We start from the raw sequence: 18,894 nt of genomic DNA, 5'->3' as shown, positions 1-18,894 counted from the left end.
CAGAAAAAGACAGTGAGCCTAGCTCAAGAATAGTTTCCCTTCCTCTGCCTTTTTGTTCTATTCAGGCCATCATCAGATAGGATAATGCCACCCATGGTGGGACACTGGTGAAGACAGATCTTCTCCATCTATTGACTCAACTTCAAATGCTAATCTCTTCCAAAGACATCCTCACATATATGTCAAGAAATAGTGTTTTACTAGCTATTTTTCTACAATGGAATATCACAGGTTGACTATAAATAATAAAGGTTTATTTGAATTAGTTCTCAAGGCAGAAGAGTTCAAGATCCAGCAGCCACATCTGGTTCTATGTCCCTTCATTACTGGTAGAAACCTACAAAATCCCAACCAAGATAGTGCAGGGTACCACATGGCATATTGACTCTGGTCTCTCTTATAAAGTTCCAGTCCCACTGGCTTAGCTCCAAATTATCTAAGGCCCTATCCTAAATGCCATAGTGGGATTAAGTTTCCAGATTCTTAATACCTCACAGGGGAGAAGTTTTGATAAAAATATTCATACCACTGCAGCATCCTTTAGACCAATTAAAACAAATATTTTATATACATACACATAAAATGAACCATCATACCTAAGTTTTTTAAAGCGCTACTAAAGCCAGGTGTGGTGGCACATGCCTTTGATTGGAGAGCACAAGGCAAGCGGATCACTGTGAGATGGAGGTCAACCTGGGATGGTCTATGTAGTGAATTCTAGGCCAGCTGAGGCTACATAGTGAGACCCTATCTCAAAAACAAAAATAAAAAAGGAGCTAATAAATATATTGAGATATTTTGTCCTCTCCTCCTAAAAGCTTTTGCTGCTCCCACAGGAAGTAAAATACATTTGTTCTCTATAAAATATAGTAGACAAATTTCTTAACCAAAATATAAATCTTTAATATAAAACTATCCACATCTATGATAACATATTTCCAACCATCTCTCAAATATATACTTATAGAGACTACACTTATTTTTTATTGCCACCCAATAAATCCAGACAGTAAATATAATTATTTCTGCACCCAATTATAAGCATTGATTCCCAGACCACAGGAGAAGAGAAGACTTCTCCAGGAAGTTCATGCACACTTCGCAGCTGTCCAGTTTGAGACTCCAAGATCCACAGCTTCCCATCCGTAGATGCCGCTGCCAGCAGTGTCTCACTGTTGGAACTGTGGTGCTGGAAAGCAAAAGGCGTTGCATATACCCTTGATGTAGTTTCAAATTTCCACTGGAGCTGACCTTTCATGCTACAACAGTAGATAAAGCAATCATGGGAACCAAAAAATATTTCTTGTGATGAGGAGATACACGGGGATGAGAAGATTGGTCCACCAGCAGAGAACTGCCAAACCTTTCAAGGAGAAGAGGGATGACGATCAATTCATCTAGCTGTGACAATACTTCCTTAAAGTTCTGCAAGATTTATTAATACAAACGCAAGAGGTGTAGCGTATTTGGCAACTCTGCACACAGAGGAGAAGGACTGATTCTGAGAAGTTGGCACCTCATCCTAGACCTCTGTCCTAGCAACAACATCCAGGACAAGAGACACTAGAACACACAGGAGACACTTGAGAATTATTACTGGGATGTTCAGAGACACTGAGTTCAAACATAAAACTGCAGCAGGTTTTGGACGTATCTTGTTAAAAACTGAATCTTGGACAGAGGATGGTGCTCAATGGTACAGCAGTTAACTAGCACGCCTATAGCCCTGGGTACCAAACCTTGCCCTAAGGGGAAAAAGAAAAAAGCAGTATCTTACTCAAGTTTTCCAAATGGAGAAGGAATTGGGTTGAAAAGATAAGTTTACATGTAATAATTTAGAGCTTTAGACAAAAGTATCTGTGAGTTTTGTCTCTGCTGTGTGGCTATATATTATATGCTTTCAGATAAACCTGTCTACTATTATTTTGATGAACAGACACAGGAGAAAAAGATGTAAGTCTAAGTAGTATTTACAAATTCATAGTAAGCAGGGCCTGGTAGCATAGGACTAGAATCCCAGCTACTCTATTTGGGAGGCTGAGGCAGGGGGATCAAGGGTTCAAGACCTTCTGAGGAACTTTGGAATACCCATCTCAAAAGAAAAAAAAGGGGGAGGGGATATATCCTAAGGTTATACTGCTCAGTGCCAGAGAGGCCCTGGGTTTGATCCTCAACACCGTAAAGAACATAACAAAAGTACAGCCATAGCAGTATAACAAAAAAAGATGAAAAATGGTATATTTGCAAAATATGATTAAAAAATATTTTATGTTTTTATGTGTCTAAGTGTATTGCCTGCATGTGTGTAAGTGCACCCCTGTTGTGCAACACCTGAGGAGTTCAGAAGAAGGTGTTGGATCCCCTGGAACTGAGTTACAGTCATTAGCTGCCATGTGGGTGCTGGGAATCTAACCTAGGTCCTCTGCAAGAACAGCCAGTGCTCTTAACCACTGAGCCATCTCTCCAGCCCTGAAAAAAATATGATTTTTAATCTTAGTTTTGTCTCTGACTTGTATAAAATCATTGTCAGCAGGGCATGGTAGTGCATATCTATAAAAGCAGGGGGATCTCAAGTTCTAGGCCAGCCTGGACTACAAACAGGCAGACAAAAAGCCAAAAAACAAGAATTCACTTTCATTTTTCTGAGGTTTAAAAATAAAACAGTAACAATGTGTGCATCTTCTAAGGAATCTATTGTAAATAAAAATAAGGCAAGCATTTCTTCACAGGTAATTATGTGTTGCCCAGAGCAAAGGAACCACAGGGTGATGAAGGGGGCTATAGAATGAAAGCATCCAGCCAGCCCAGTCATCAGTGAGGGGCTTAGCTATTGGAGCTCCTGCACTTGAAACATCAAAAATGATCCCCAAATCAACAACCGTAAATGCCGTAAATGGCAATGATTTGTAAATACAGAAGTAGAAACTGTGTTCCCAAGGAAAGAGCTAATTTAACCCACAAGAAGCCTACAGTCAAGACTTAGGAATGGGAATGCCACAATAGTTTTGGTTGTATATGAGGTTTGAGATTTCATGTTTATAAGCAAGGGCCTTTAAAACAATTATAGCTTCTACAGAAGCTAAAATAAAACTGAGTAGAAATTGGTTAAGATTTTTAAAATTAGGAGAGATGGCAGAAGTATAACAACAAAAAAATAAGAGAACAGCCCCAAGATGGCTCAGCAGGTAGAAGAGCTTGCCACACAAGCCTGACAGCCTGAGTTTGATCCCTAGAACTCAGGGCGGAAGGAGGGAACCGGCTCCTCAGAGTTATCTTCTGATCTCCTGATCTCCATACCCACATGGTAGCATGTGCACCTGCACCCATACACATATGCACACAATAAATAAAATTTAAGATAAACAGAAACCTAAGACTTAACAATTAAAACAGAACTAATCTTAACAGAGGGAGCTGAACAATAAATGCTTAAAATTTTTTATCAGTTGTTGACACAAACTGTGCTTTTGAGAAAGATGCGTAAAACTGGGGGTGACAGCTTTGCAGAAAAACCTTGTCATGCGAGTGTGAGGACTGAAGTCCGATCTTCAGAGCCCATTTAAGAGGCAGTTGGGCATGGTGGCCTACCTGTAATCCCAACACGTGGGAAGAGGAGATAGGGAACCTCCTGAGCAAACTGGCAAGCCAGACTGACCAAAAAGGCAAACTGAGGGTTCAGCAGAGGAACCTGCCTCAATATGTAAGGTGGAGAATCAAAGTCAACCTTGGGCCTCCACTCGAGGTGTGCAGCATGCATGCACGCACGCACGCACACATGCATGCCCATGCTTGTGCCCCACACGTTCAAACACGAATACACACAGCCATGCACATCCCACAACATACATGTGCGAGGGATGGAGGGAGAGACAGAGAGAAGGAGGAAGGGAGGGAGGGAGGGAGGGATAAAATAAGAAAAGGAGACTATAGCTCAGTGACACAGCACTTGCTGATCATGAAAGAGCCAGACCCTGGGTTAACTCCAGTGCCTGGGGAGAAAAGATATACAAAACAGAATCAGAACATTTTACCTGCTCTCCCAAGTGAGTAAAGCAGAGTAAATTGCCATCTACACAGCCAATGCAAATATACTGTTGGCAACACTGTGGGGAAGAGAAGAGTGGCTTCCCACAGGAGTGTTTCCACATTATGCTCCCAGTAGCCTGTCATGGCAAAAAGCAAGTCACAGCATTTAAAGTTGTTCTACTAATCAATTACCCGTCTAAAAGCAGTAACAAAAAAACCCAAAACAAAACAAAGGAAAACTAGCATATAAGACCTAGCTCTGTACAGAAAAACAATTTTAAAAATTAGAAAAAAGTGCCGGGCATGGTGGTGCACGCCTGTAGTCCCAGCACTCGGGAGGCAGAGGCAGGCAGATCTCTGTGAGTTCAAGGCCGGCTTGGTCCACATAGTGAGTTCCAGGACAGTTGGGGCTACAGAGACCCTGTCCCAAAAAAAAACAAAAAAAAAAAAAAAAAAAAATCAGAAAAACATAACACCACCTAGCCCTACAATACAGAAGTTCTTAATATGACAAGAAAATCCTGTCTAAAAAAGTTAAAATAAGCCAGGTACATGTACATATAATAAATACATAAATAAATAAAAATTTAAATAATTTAAAAATGTTTATTTTTAAAATAGTTTGTTTTTTATTTTGTGTATGAGTATTTGCCTGTATATATGTAAGTGCACCACAGGTGTGCAATGCCCACAGAGGCCAGAAAAGGGTGTTGGACCCCCTGAACCTGAGGTTACAGATGATTATTAGCCACCTTGTGGGGGCTGGGAATCAAACCTCAGTCCTCTGGAAGAACAGCAAGTATTCTTAACTGCTGAGCCATCTCTCGAGCCCTTAATTTTTAAAAGTTTTAACAGGGCATGGTGGTACACACCTTTTATCCAGGCACTCAGGAGGCAGGGGCAGGTAGATGTTTGTGAGATAGAGGCTAGACTGCTCTACATAGCGAGTTCCAGGCCAGCTGGGACTACAGGGAGACCCTGTCTCAGAGGAAATAAAACAAAACAAAACAAAAAATAAAAACATGAAAGATTTTCTCATTTTTCCAGGTACTCACAATGTGGCTCAGTAATACATGGATTATACGTAACTGAAAAGTACTCAAACGTTCAAAATCCAAAGCAAAAATTAAAAACATAAAGATAAGTAATAAAATTGTCTTGTTTTTATGCCTACAGGATCTACAGCCATTAAAAGTCCTCCCAGTGTAGCACAGTACAAATGGTGGGGAGTCAGGCTTAAACACGGAGAGGAAAACACAGCGCCTCCACACGTTAACTTCCAGATACACCTCTTCGCCTGCAAAGAAGCATGCAAATTAATTGGATTTGCCATTGCTTAACAAATCCCACCTCCCATGACGTTATTCTGTTTGACTAATGAAGTTTTTGCTTATTTTGGTTCTTCTGGAGGTGCTGGGGAGAGCCAGTAGTGTAGCCTTCCAGATGCTACACTACTGAGCTACAAACCACCATCCAAAGGACTACAGGTTTTTCTTCAGTTCTCTCTTCCCCCTCCTCCCTCCCTCTTCCTCTTCCTCTCCTCTCCTTCCCTCTCCTCCCCTCCCTCTTCTCCTGGTCTCTCTCTGGCACATAACTCAGAGATACTGTTATTATTTGAGTATTTAGTATTTTTTCCCTTTTTGATCTTTCAGTGGTGGGTATGTGCCCTCAAGTGCTAATATAAATGAATCTTCAACTCTGACATCATGTTTCTCTCATTGACTTTATAAAATGACTGAAACATAATTTAATACATTATATTCCAAATAAACAAAATTATCTCTCTACTTGATACTCAATACTATAAAACAGCTTGGTCTGTGTTTCTGATTATTTTGTAAGGATTGAATCCTAGAAAAAAATTTACTGATCAAAGGATATAAAACTTACCTACATAGCCAACTGGATTTTTTAATCTTATTTATTTATTTATTTATTTAGTGTGTCACAGTGCACATTCTTTTTCAATTTTTCCAATTTTTATTATTTTTATTTTATGTATATGCATGTATTGCCTGCATATAGGTAAGTGCACCCATGTTGTGCAATGCCTACAGAAGTCAGAAGAGGCTGTCGGATCCCCTGGGACTGGAGTTAGAGACAGTTGTTAGCTGCCATGTGGGTACTGGGAAGCAGGGTCTCATGAAGCCCAGGTTGACCTCAAACTCACTATGTAGCCAAGGATGACACTGAATTACTAATCCTCCTGCTTCCACCTTCTGAGTGTTGGGATTACAAGCATGTGCTACCACATCTGGTTTATGTGGTGCTAGGAATCCAACTCAAGGCTTCAAGCATGCTAGGTGAGCATTCTACCAACTTTTTCCACGGAGGCTTCAAGGAGTTACACAAGCTCCTGCCACTCCTCAGCATTCAGTGTTATCATTCTCATGCTTTCTGTAATTATTTCTGTAATCTCCTAGTTTCTGATTTTCACCCTGAAAAGGTCTCAAAGTCTTGCTAGCCACTTCTTGGAGGTCCTGTGTGTTTGTGACCCTTGCTTTTGTTTTTCTATCTGAGTCTTTGTTTTTCTATATTTGCTCTTTACTTCTACTATACTTATGGGTTTTGATTCATTCAGTTATTTTTTCAAAACAAATTCTTGCTTCTTTTAATTTTCTAATTTTTGCACAAATTTTTATATTTTCATAATTAGGTATTAAAATATCTTACTGCTATTTTACTTTCTGATTTTCTCTGATATAACTTTTTCCTCTGATATAAAAATAAAGTTCTTTATATTTCAAAAATTATTTGAAAGGAAGCTAAAAACATCTAAAAGATACTAAGATTTAATAATCACTTCTCTCCAGACCAACTGTTATCCTTGGGCAATAGTTAACACCTGTTTCCAGACCCAACTGCATCTAACAGTTACTTGCCACTCTTCTGTTTATGGTGTGGGGCTGATGAAATGGATTCTTACATAAATATCTAGAGCATATGCATGCTGATCATGAGATCCAATGTAAAGGAGTCCTGTGGTTGGATCCATTGTTGGTGAGCTTTTGACAGCATCTTCAGTAGTAAACATCCAATATTTTTCTCCAGTGTTACTTTTTAGAACATAAACTACTCCATTATAACAGCCTTTAAGAAACAAAATATAAAAGATGAGACTGAAGTCAACACAAAATATTTTTTTAAGATTTATTGTTATGGGTGTATGAATGCCACATGTGTGCGGATGCCCAGAGTCCAGAAGAGAGCATTATATCCTTTGGAGCTAGAGTTACAGGTATTTGTGAGCCACCTGATATGGGTGCAGGGAACCAACCTAGAGTCCTTTGGAAGAGCAAGAAGTGCTACTAACCACTGAGCCATCTCTCCAGCCCAATCAAATGATTCTATAGGTTAAATCATGACAATTTATATTCAAGTTCTTCATATATATTTGTTCACTCATGTGATTTAAATTTTAGCAACATAAAGCAGAAACTGAACAGTAGTCACCTGTGTAAAATACTTAACAGTTACCTACCCACCCTGTACCCTCACTACATAGCCCAGGCTGGCCTTGAACTCGAGATCCTCTGCCTTAGACTCCCAAGTGCTAGAGTTAAAGGCAAATGCCACAACATCCAACAGTCCCTTATTTTCAAAAGTACTATAGACCAGCAAGATAATTCAGCAGGTTAAAGGGGCTTGCTGCAAAGCCCAAGGACCTAAGTTTTATCTCTGAGAGCCACACGGTAGAAGGAGAGAATCACTCCTATAAGTTGCCCTCTGACCTCCATGTGCACACTGTGGCATGCATACATGTGCATATACACATACTAAATAAATAAAGGTATGTGCAATAAAGTATTTCATACCAAGAAAACAATGACACATGCTGTGGGAGAAGCTGTTACAGAACTGAATTCAAATCTCATCATGGCTGTCACTGGAAAGATTACCGAGCATCACTGAGCCTCCAATTATTATTCCTAATGTGGATTTACCTACTTCAAGCGTCATTATAATAATACAATGAGGATAGTTGCTCAGCCCACAGCTGTTCAGGAAATGCTAGCATTAGTAACAGTTTATTGGACATTTTCTATGTGTCAGGTTCTTTTTCCTTTGAGATGGGGTCTTTAGCTCAGGCTAGCCTCAGATACTCTATGTAGGAGAGGATGACCTGCTGATTCTCCTGCCTCCACCTCCTGATGCTGGGACTACAGGTGTACACCATCACACCTGGTTAATGCAGTGTTAGGGACTGAACCCTAGCTAGGCAAGCATTCTACCAACTGAGCTACATCTCCAGCTTACTTTCTTAAATATTTTATGTCTGCTAGCTCATTTAATCCTCACAGTGAAGCAAGCAGGATTACAGCCACACTTTTATGGATGACAACAATGAAATAGATTACCTTACTAGGGAAAAAATTAAAAGTTACTATGCAACAGAGTCAGTATTTCAATCTAAGAGATCAAGGTTCCAGACAAGCCTATATTCTTAGTAACTGCACTAAGCTGCTTTTCCCAGCTTGTGGCCATGTAGAAGGTAGTGCAGGGATCCCAGACCTTGATGCAGTCAAGTACAAGTGGTAAAAAACCTACAAGATGATGGTCACTAAAGATACCTGGGTGCACGTAAATCAGATCAATTCTGAGGACAGCTATTAGGACAATTTTATTTGCCTACATGCCACCTGGCTCTACCCATGGCCATGGTCATTGCTCTCACTTGAGATTCAATTTCCAAGATACTTCTTGTGCCATCTTTTTACCTGGCAATGGCTAGACAGTAGTAATGTATCAGTGATGAGGAATTTTTTCATAGCAGAACTTCCAGGATTCAGCAGGCAATAAAAATTTTCTTTTAGTTCAGTTCAATTCCAAAAGAAAATCCAAAAGAATTTTTTTTTGTGACTTGAGGTATGCAAATTTATTAGATAGGACACCAAAAGCATGACCCATTTTTGTCTTTTTGGTTGTGAGCCTTGAGCCTTTAACAGTTGCGCCAGCTCTCCAGCCCAATTTTTATAAAAAGATAAATTGGAGTTTATCAAAATTAAGAACCTCTTTTCAGAAGACACTATGTTAGCCAGGCATGGTGGTACAGGTCTATAATCCCAGCACTTGGGAGGCTGAGGCAGGAAGGTTGTAAGTTCAAAGCCAGTCTGGCCTATATAGTGAAACCATGTTTCAAAAAAATTAAAACCAGGGGGCTGAAGAGATGGCTCAGTGGTTAAAAGCACTTATTGCTGTTGCAGAGGACTTGGGTTCACTTCCCAGCATCCACATGGCTGTTCTCAATCTCCTGTAACTCCAGTTCCAGGGGATCTGATGCCCTCTTCTGGCCTCTGTAGGTACTGCACACCCATAGTACACTTAACATTCATGCAGGAAAAACATTCATCACTCATACACATAAAATAAAAATAAATTTGGTTGGGAGTGGCAGTGCACGCCTTTAATCCCAGCACTTGGGAGGCAGAGGCAGGTGGATCTTTGTGAGTTCCAGGCCAGCCTGGTCTACACAGTGAATTCCAGGACAGCTGGAGCTACAGGGAGACCCTGTCTCAAAAAGACAAAAATTTTAAAAAATAATTAATTAATTTTCAAAAAACAACAATGAGGATTTAAATTTTTCAAAAAATTTTCAAAAAATGTTTCAAAAAACAACAATAAGTTCAAGATTTAAACAGACCTTGCATAAAAGATACACAAATAGCAAACAAGCTCATAAAAAATGGCTCAACTCCTTTAATCACTAGGGAAATGCAAGTTAAACCATTATGAAATACTACTTTACAACTATTTGAATGGAAGAAAAAAAAAACATTAGAAACATAATACAAAGTCCTAGCAATTGGACTGCTCACACATTGATGATGGAAATGCAAAACTGTCCAGCTGTTTCAGACAACAGCTTGGCAGTGTTCTGTAACAACTTGGTGCAGTCCTGACAACTGTACCATATACACTGTGTAACTGAAAATTTCCTTACTATACTTTTCAACATATGTTTAAAATGGATCAAATTCAAGTGGATCTCAACCAGAACAGCATATGTAGGAATATGCTCCTAACCATACACTTAACCATATAGTATATCAGCCCTCCCTTGCTAGGTATTGACCCAAATGGAATTAAAACTTATGTTTACACAAAAGCTCATTCATAAATGTTTTACAGCAGACTTATTTATAATTACCAAGCCTGGAATAACCCAAATGTGAATGGATGAACAGACCATAATACACCCACCCAAACTAAGTATTAATAATGAGCCATGCAGCAGGATGGCTAAACCTCAAGCCACTGTGCTAGGAAGAGCCACAATCAAAGCCAACACAGCCTGATTTCATTTGTATCTTCTGTAAAATGCAAAATTGATGAGCAGAAAAGAGAAATAGAGGGAGGAGTGACTACAAAGCAGCACATGAAATTTTTGGAGTTAAGGACTCTTGGTTACAGTAATGGTTATGTGATGTATACACACCTGCCAAAATGGAAAAACAGACAACAGCAAGTTTGTATGGATTTTGTTAATAAAAATAATTTAAAGTTCTGAATGATTATAGGCATTGAGTTTAGACATACAAGATACAAATAGGGTTCTCAGTGTGCTGATTTTAAGGATGGGAACTGCTCCAGAACTTATATTTACTGTACAACTGCATCATATACATTGTATAACCGAAAATGTCCTAACTATACTTTTCAAAATGTGTTTAAACTGAAAGGATCAAATTCAAGTGGATCTCAGCCAGAACAGTGTATGTAGGAATATGCTCTTAGCTAAACATCTGGTCTGAAAAGCTTTGACAGAATCCATGAGTATATGGAATACAACTTAATGTAGTTGGGGGATAAAAATGACTGGTGCAGATAGACATTAGGTGGGACCTCCACATTCCTAGGAAAGTAAAAGCCACCTTAATCTTAATGAAAACAGCTGCGGCTGGTAACCATCACTCAGAGCTTTGTTTGTACCTTATGCTGCACTAGTGGATTCATGAAGTGAACTTAATCCTCCTCCAAACTACTTTGATGTGGTGGTTTTAAAGTACAACCACAAATGCTTAGATGTTCTTCAAGAGATACAGACTAATTCTCTCCCCTCAAACATGGGCTGGACTTCGTGGTATCTATTGAGCAGAACTAAACAAAAACGATGGTCTCTAGTTTCAGAGACTAGGTCACAGAAGGTACCATGTTACTCCTGTGACTTCTCTGGGATTACCCACTCTGAGCGAAGTTAGCTACCATACTGTGCAGACATTTAAGCAGCCTACAGAGAAGCTCAAGTGGCAAGACCTGATGCTTCTCAGCAAAAACTAGCTAAGAACTGAGATCTTCTGCTAACAGCGATGTGAATTAGCCATCTTTGAAGCATATTTTCCACTCCATGTAAAGTTTTTAGATGCATACGTAGATGCATGAGACCTTGACCACCACCAGGTAAGAGACTCCAAACTTCCTGACCCAGGAAGTAAGTAAGAAAAAAGTATTTGATGCTGTCAGCCATGGATTTTGGCACAATGTGTGACACAGCAACAAGTTTTATTCTTGTTCCCACTTTACGCATGTGAAAACTGAAGTTCTAAGTCTCACAGGGCTTAGAGCAACTACAGAAGTAAGTTTACATCCAGGACTCTGACCCCAGGCCACTGTTAATCAGTTAGCCATTCCTCTGACAAAAACCAAAACAACCACAGTTTTCTTTAAAACTTAACTTGGTCTTATCAGCATTCTATAAATCAATCTAACTCTAAAAACTTCAAAATCAGAAACTTACCCACTACAATAAAGTTTCCACACTTAGATACACATGCTGAAGATTCAATTCGATCTCCTAAAAGCTGTTCCCATTTCATCTTTCCTGAGTAAAGGTCAATTGCCTCCACTCTATGAGAGTGGGAGCCAATATACACAGTTGTGGATGACTTATCAGCAGCTGGTATCACCACCAGAGGGGAAGCGTCAACACACTTGCCTGTGTCTGATGTCCACCTCACACGCAACACCATCTTCTCAGTCTTTACCACAGGTTTCCCCTCCTGAGAAACCTGTGTGTCTTTCAACTTTTCAGTAAGAACTGGAGGATCTAAGCTTTTCCAATTCTGAGTGTTAGTCTGTAACAAGATTTGACTCCCTCTGCTCAGTGCAATAAAAGCATTTGTTTCACTGTCATAACTTAAAGGCAAGGCAGACTTCTGATGGGAAAGTTTTCCAATGGTTTTATCTTGATTAATGTCACTGAATTTCCTTTTTGTGGCATAACTCTGGTTGATTTTCAGGTCTTCATCTGTAAACACACTTTGAATGATGTGGTTGTAAACCTCTCGGATGGAACTGCTGAGAATAATTTCCAGAAGCCCAGGTATGGATGAACCAGTAAGCTTTTCAATCTCATTGAAGAGCCATGTGGACTTCAAGGAATCTCCACCACTATTTAAGAAGAGTGATTCATCTGGAACCTTCAAGGCATCTTCTGGGAGACTCAAAACAGACTAGAGATGAGGGAAGGGGGAAATGGTGACAGGCCCAAGTCAAAAGACTCCATCACTTACAAGTAAGGAAGACAGAGAGATGGCAGTACCCACCCCAAAGACAGTGACATAAAAATTCAGAAAAAAAATGTCAGTAATCAAATCTAAGATCATTTTCTCTATATTAATAAGCATCATTATGATACCAATTTTGTCACAAATTCACTCTACAATGCAAAATACACTTTCCTTTAGGGCAGTTTTCTATCTTAAAAATAAGGAGGGTCACAAAAAAATCTGCTTTATCAATTATAAGCCCTTAATACACTAGCTAATATTCTCTACTATGAAGATAATATCAATCCTCAACTACTTCATGTAAGCCAAGATTGCTTTACAGGAAAAGTGGAGTGTTGAGAATTTCTCCTACATATCCTTTATTTTAAAAGACAAACCAAATACATCCTCTTCACAGAACCATTAAGAAAAAGAAAAAAAAATCTGTATTTTATCTAAGCAAATTTACTTACCTATTGAGACACACACATTGAAAAAAATCCCTCAAACAGAAACACAGATGCTGCTACTACAGGTTTCTTGGGACTAAGGAGATAATTCAAAGTGCAATAGACAGTCCAACATGGCTTAACTGTTTCCACAGCTCTGGCAAGACTGGTGGTACTGCACCTGCCTCTCCCAGAGAAGTCAGGTCCACATAGGCAAGTGGATATTTGCACTTTTTTTGACCCTTTCACTTTCAGTGAATTTTTTTGTGAGGCATTTAATAAAACAACCTAGCCTTTATTTTAGCACAAACAATCAGTAAAGGTATACCACCTGACACCTGGGCAGCAGCAACATTCTTAATTTTTTTTTACTGATTTACTAGGGATGCTAAAATTTCCTTAAATACACTCTATAAAAATAAATTTGCATTTAAGAAGTCATACCTTCCATAAATACTGTAATTTTTCCCAAAGTTCCTCTTTTCCACAGAGTTTATTCTTAGGCTGTGAGTTTAGGTATTCTAAATATATCTTGTTTAACTCAGAAAAATTTATTTTGCCTTAATATAAAAAGAAATAACATGTTTTAAAATAACATTTAAAATTTAACCATGCGGCTAAGGATACAGCTCAGCAGAAGAGCATGTACTTAGCATGCACAGGTCCTAACCCCATAAGTAAGCAAATAAACAAATTCATCCCAGAGTCATTTTGTGTCTCTCAGTCACACACACTTTTCACTGTAAAGTTTAGAAATCATTAGACGAGTTGGTCATAGATAATCAATTTTGAAGAAACTAGGTCAATACTACAAGAATACCATGAATGGCACATAAGAGGCAAGGAGATGCTGTTTATCTCATTTAAAGAGCTGAAGACATAGTGTTTGGTGGGAGGGCTGAAGTGGGGGTGCTGAATATGAGCAAGGTACAATGATACATGTATGTAAACATCATAATGAAGTCCATTATTTTTTATGTTAACTAAAAATCTTTTTTAAAAATTTAAAAACATGCCAGGCAAGGTGGTACACATCTATAATCCCAGTGCCTGGGAGGCAGAGGCAGGTGGATCTCTGTGAGTTCAACCAGCCTGGTCTACATAGTGAGTTCCAGACAGCCAGAGCTATATATTGAGACCATGTCTCCAAAAAATCATAATAAAAATTCTAAAAACATATTGGCAACAGCAATTATTACATTTTGAAGTATGTGTTAAATGAAAATAACACTGGGAAAGCTCTGTAACACAGTGATCAACATATAACATACTTTTAAAACTGTATTGCCAGTCCCCCACCACCTACCCTCCCTCCACAGAAGTCAGAACACAACTTTCAGGAGTTGGTTCTCTCCTTCCACCATGGGATCTGGTTATTGAACTCAGACCATGAGGTGTGTACAAGAAGCACTCTTCCCAGCTGAGTATCTCACTGGCCCCATACCTTTTTTAAAAAGGCAGGGTCTTACTATGCAGCCCAGGTTGGTGTCAAACTTGGCAATCTTCCTGCCTCAGCCTCCCCAATGCTAGGATTAGAGATGTGTGTCACCCTGAAATACATAGCAAGATCCTGTCATCAAAAAAGTATAATTTGAAGCTCAATAGTACCCAGCAGTTTTACCTCTACCATTGTGGTGCTTCATTTTATATGTCAACTTGAGTGGGTCATAGCTTTGGTTCACAATTTAAACGTTAATTAAACACTGTTTCTGGGTGCACCTATAAGGGTAGTTCAGGTTTAGATTAACATATGAAATCAGTGAACTCAGAAAAGGAGACTGCCTTCCCAAATTGGTTGGGTAATAGCCCATCCCTTGAGGGCTAGAACAGAGCAAAAGGCAAAAGAAGGGGAAATTCATCCCCTATTCCTCCTCACGGAGTTGGGAGATCTCATGTCCTCATGCCTTGCCTGGGGGATTTATATCACTGGCTCCCTGGTTTTCAGGCCTCAAAACGCAGATTGAATTTCTTTATCTCTCTCTCTCTCTCTCTCTCTCTCTCTCTCTCTCTCACACACACACACACACACACACACACACACACACACCTGTTTTCTTAGGTTTCCTTCCTTGCAGACACAGCATGAGACTGTTTTGTCTCTGGAGCTGTATCAGTTCCTCATAACAAACATTTGTATATGTATCCACTTTAAATTATTTTACCATGAGATGTAAATGGTAGAGTATTAATCAACACAATTTCATCAGGGATGGCATGATTTGGAAGATGTTTCTGCAATTCTTTTAAAACGCAATCCTTTATTAAATCATCTCTGGATACTATGAAGAGAATTAATTTTTCCTGATTATACCACATAACTGCACAGGATTCCACTTGTTGAAGTTCTTCAGCAACCTATAGAGAGATTATCCTTATTTACTAATGGGAGCATTTAAAAAGGAACTTCCTAAATGCTCAAATTTGTTTCTAAAATCATTACAGCTGAACTAACTTCCAGAAAATACCAGGGATCTAAAAAAAAAAAAAAAAACAAAAACAATCATTTGCTATTGTCATTTACTACTAGGACATAGAGTTCTTAACAGTTTTCAAAAATAATACATTCAAGGCTGGAGAAATGGCTCATTGGCTAACAGCGCTGGCTGTTTTTGCAGAAGACCTGGGTTCGAATGCCAGCACCCACATGGCAGCTAATAACCATCCAAAACTCCAGTTCCAGGGGCTCCAATACCCTCTTCTGTCCTCTGAGGCACTGCACAACACGGGTGCACTTATATACATGCAGGCATAACACCCGTATGCATAAAATAAAAATAAATCAAAAATTTAAAAATAGTAATAATACATGTAATAATACATCCAAAAGCAAATAAACCAATGTATTTTCATCTCAAAATCTATTTTGTTACTTATTTTTAAAACAGCCATCTCCAGGTAGGCTTGGTGATTCACACCTGTAACATCAACACTAGAAAGACTAAGGCAGGAAAACTCAGAGTTTCAGACCTATGGAGACATAAACAGACCTGTCTCCAAAACAAAATAAAACAAAGTATCTTCATGACATTGAATCATCCATGCTTTTACTACATTTTGTTGTTGTTTTTGTTTTTTAAGACAGTAGCTCAAGCTGGCCTTGAACTCAAGATCATTCTGCCTCAGCCTCCTGAGTGCTGTTTACAGGCATGTGTCACCACACCCAGTACTTTATTTTTTACTGTAATTCATTACTAATATAAAGATGATACTGAGAGAGAATCCAGCATAGAAAACTGATAGCAGCTGACTCTTCTGCCTAATGTATGAGTAGATATTCAATATTTACACAGTTCTACCTGTTGTATAAGTTCAGTGTTAAGACGTTTGCCATGACGTTTGATCTGGCTATCTTTTCGTCCCAGGAAAAATATTTCTCCATCTTTCACAGTCACAAAGTCTCCTGTGGCTCTCATGGTGCCAAGACGTACTGTCATTTCATTATCAAGAAAACACACTCTGTTTTTCCCACCTTCCAAAGATAAAAACTCCAATGTCATAAAAATCCAATGAAATTCTATTTAACAATATCAAAATCAGAAATAACCTCAATATTCAACTACTAAAAAGCAAAATTTGAATATATATATTAAAAATGAGGCTAACTTTTACTGCTACTTGATGATATCACAACCAATAAATTAACAAAGGGATAAATAAAATTTATTTCTAAAAATGTGTGATTTTAAAAAATATTTAGAATACTTAGACAGTTTTTTCTATAAATGCTAACAGTCCAAGTTATGTTTTAAATTAGAAACTGCACATGATATAACTTACATAAACATTACACGGTTCATGATTATGAAAAAAATAAAATTTATCACTGAAAAATACAGTGGACATAAAAACATCAAGAAAATAAAATAAGCATATCTGATTTTTTCTTTTTGAAAAAAAATTATTCTCAATCAACAAATATAAAACAACCTAAAAATACTTGGCCAGTGCCTTCGTGAACTGGGAAACCATCTGCATCTCTGACTTCGACTACTGTTCCAAATATTGGCGATCCCAGCTGTATAGGCAATTCGTGTCTATGAAAAACACAACCCAGAGCAGATTTAAAATTTACATTTGAATAGAATATTTCCCAATGTATTTGAATCACACTATGCCAAATAAAGAAGAAAATTAGATTATAGTACAATTCAAAGACTGCAAGAGAAAAAGGGGAGGTAGAAAGGATATCATGTATGTTACAGCAAAAACAGCATTTTTTAATTTAAATTTTTTTTTTTTTTTTTGGTCTTTTTGAGACAGGGTCTCCCTGTAGCCCTAGCGGCCCTGGATTCACTATGGAGACCAGGCTGGCCTGGAACTCATAGAGTTCCTGCCTCTGTCTCCCGAGTGCTGGGATTAAAGGCGTACACCACCACGCCTGGCCTTAAAAAAAAGAGCATTTTTAAAATTATTACTGCAGTGCCTGTCAAAGATCTCTTATAAGAGTTAAGAATGTAGCTCAGTGGCAGAGGGTGTTTTTAGCATGGAATCCAGTTCGACTATCAGCATCAAACAAAAATCAAAATCCCCAGTGTAACAAAACCCCAGCATGGATAGGGAGGTGGGCAAGAAGCCCCAGCCCCAAATAAGAATCTATCAGTGATTGACAGCTGCTGGAAGAAGGAGACTCAGTTTTCTTTGAGGGTATGGCACTGGGTAAGTTGATGAGGGTCCAGGGAATGGACCCACATCCAAGGGCATTTGGGGAATACAACTTAGAATCCATAGGCCCTAAAAAAATTAGCAGACTTGAAGGGGCAAGGAGTAAGGGAGGTGGGTCTGAGAAGAGATGGGGAACAGGGTCTGAATATGATCAAAATACATTGCATAGAATTCTCAAAGAATCATAGCCAGGCGTGGTGGCGCACGCCTTTAATCCCAGCACTAGGGAGGCAGAGGCAGGCGGATCTCTGTGAGTTCAAGGCCAGCCTGGTCTACATAGTGAGTTCCAGGACAGCTGGGGCTACAGGGAGACCCTGTCTCAAAAAGACCAAAAAAAAAAAAAAAAAACCCCTCAAAGAATCAATTAAAATGTTTTTAAAACCCAATCTTAATGTTAAGATCCCAAAAAAACATGTCCTCTCCCTTCTAGATAGTATGCTTAAAACCCTTACTTCAAAGTAGAGTTAAGAATCTCCTCTGGAATTCTGTAAAACGTTGCCCAACTCGACACCTCTGTGATGCCATAAATGTTAAATATCTGTGTTTTGTTGCCTTCCCCTCTCCAGCTTCTGAGAGTGTTCAGTGAGGGAAAGGCTTCACCACCAAGCGCCAGCACCCTCAGGGAGGTACTGGTTGATAAAACAGTTGACTTGATGAGCCCAGATCCAAATCTTCTCAGCAGTGTTGGTGTTACCTGTAAACACATTAAAACCCTTTAATGCTCCCCTTCCTTCTTAAAGAGTAAACTCTAAAATAACGCATCCAAGCTTTACACTTGGAGCTCACATGGAGATTAAGTCTGTATTTATCTTTTTTTTATTTGTTTTTATTTATGTGTATGTGTGTGTGCCTGCAGAGACAAGAAGGAGGCGTCAAAGGCCTCAGAGTTCCAGGTGTTCATGAGCCATCTGATGTGGGTGCTGGGGATCAAGGGTCCCCTTAACCACTGAGCTAGTCCCAAGGCTGTATTTTTCAAATGATCAATCCTATTTAGAAAACTACTGAAGTACTGAGGAAAGCATTGTTTTAAAAACATGTATAGAGATTGCCTTAGCAAACAAGGAAGCAAAAATATTAGTTATGTTTTATTACTTTGTTTTGTCTCATAGTACTAGAAATCAAACCCATGGCCTCATGTATGCTAGATAATCACTCTACCACTGATCTATATCCCCAGCCCTATAGTTTACAAGAAAAGATTTCAAATGAAAAGGATTAGGATCTGGAGAGATGGCTCAGCAGTTAGTACTAGCTGCTCTTGCAAAAGACCC

General features: G+C 38.9%; 1 protein-coding gene across 2 annotated transcripts in view; it reads right to left on the bottom strand.

Annotated features, from left to right (window-relative positions):
* Positions 1 to 741: 741 nt before the first annotated feature.
* The window catches only part of Aasdh (aminoadipate-semialdehyde dehydrogenase), a 39,315-nt gene continuing 21,162 nt past the window's right edge, over positions 742 to 18,894 (bottom strand). The window contains exons 6-15 of one of the 2 annotated variants that reach the window (XM_008833298.3): positions 18,076 to 18,317; positions 16,889 to 16,995; positions 16,258 to 16,430; positions 15,124 to 15,316; positions 13,406 to 13,521; positions 11,762 to 12,476; positions 6,953 to 7,116; positions 5,201 to 5,323; positions 4,032 to 4,163; positions 742 to 1,363 (exon numbers count right to left, since the gene is read on the bottom strand). In XM_008833298.3, coding sequence (XP_008831520.1) covers positions 977 to 1,363; positions 4,032 to 4,163; positions 5,201 to 5,323; positions 6,953 to 7,116; positions 11,762 to 12,476; positions 13,406 to 13,521; positions 15,124 to 15,316; positions 16,258 to 16,430; positions 16,889 to 16,995; positions 18,076 to 18,317 — 2,352 coding nt within the window. In that variant the 3' untranslated portion in view covers positions 742 to 976. The remainder of the gene's footprint in view (positions 1,364 to 4,031; positions 4,164 to 5,200; positions 5,324 to 6,952; positions 7,117 to 11,761; positions 12,477 to 13,405; positions 13,522 to 15,123; positions 15,317 to 16,257; positions 16,431 to 16,888; positions 16,996 to 18,075; positions 18,318 to 18,894) is intronic. The other variant, XM_008833299.3, reaches the window with a different exon arrangement.

This window comes from Nannospalax galili, unplaced genomic scaffold, assembly GCF_000622305.1.
Source record: "Nannospalax galili isolate Female #2095 unplaced genomic scaffold, S.galili_v1.0 scaffold433, whole genome shotgun sequence".
NCBI lineage: Eukaryota > Metazoa > Chordata > Mammalia > Rodentia > Spalacidae > Nannospalax > Nannospalax galili.
The sequence above is the reverse complement of the archived record's forward strand: the minus strand, read 5'-3'. Positions and strand labels throughout refer to the sequence as shown.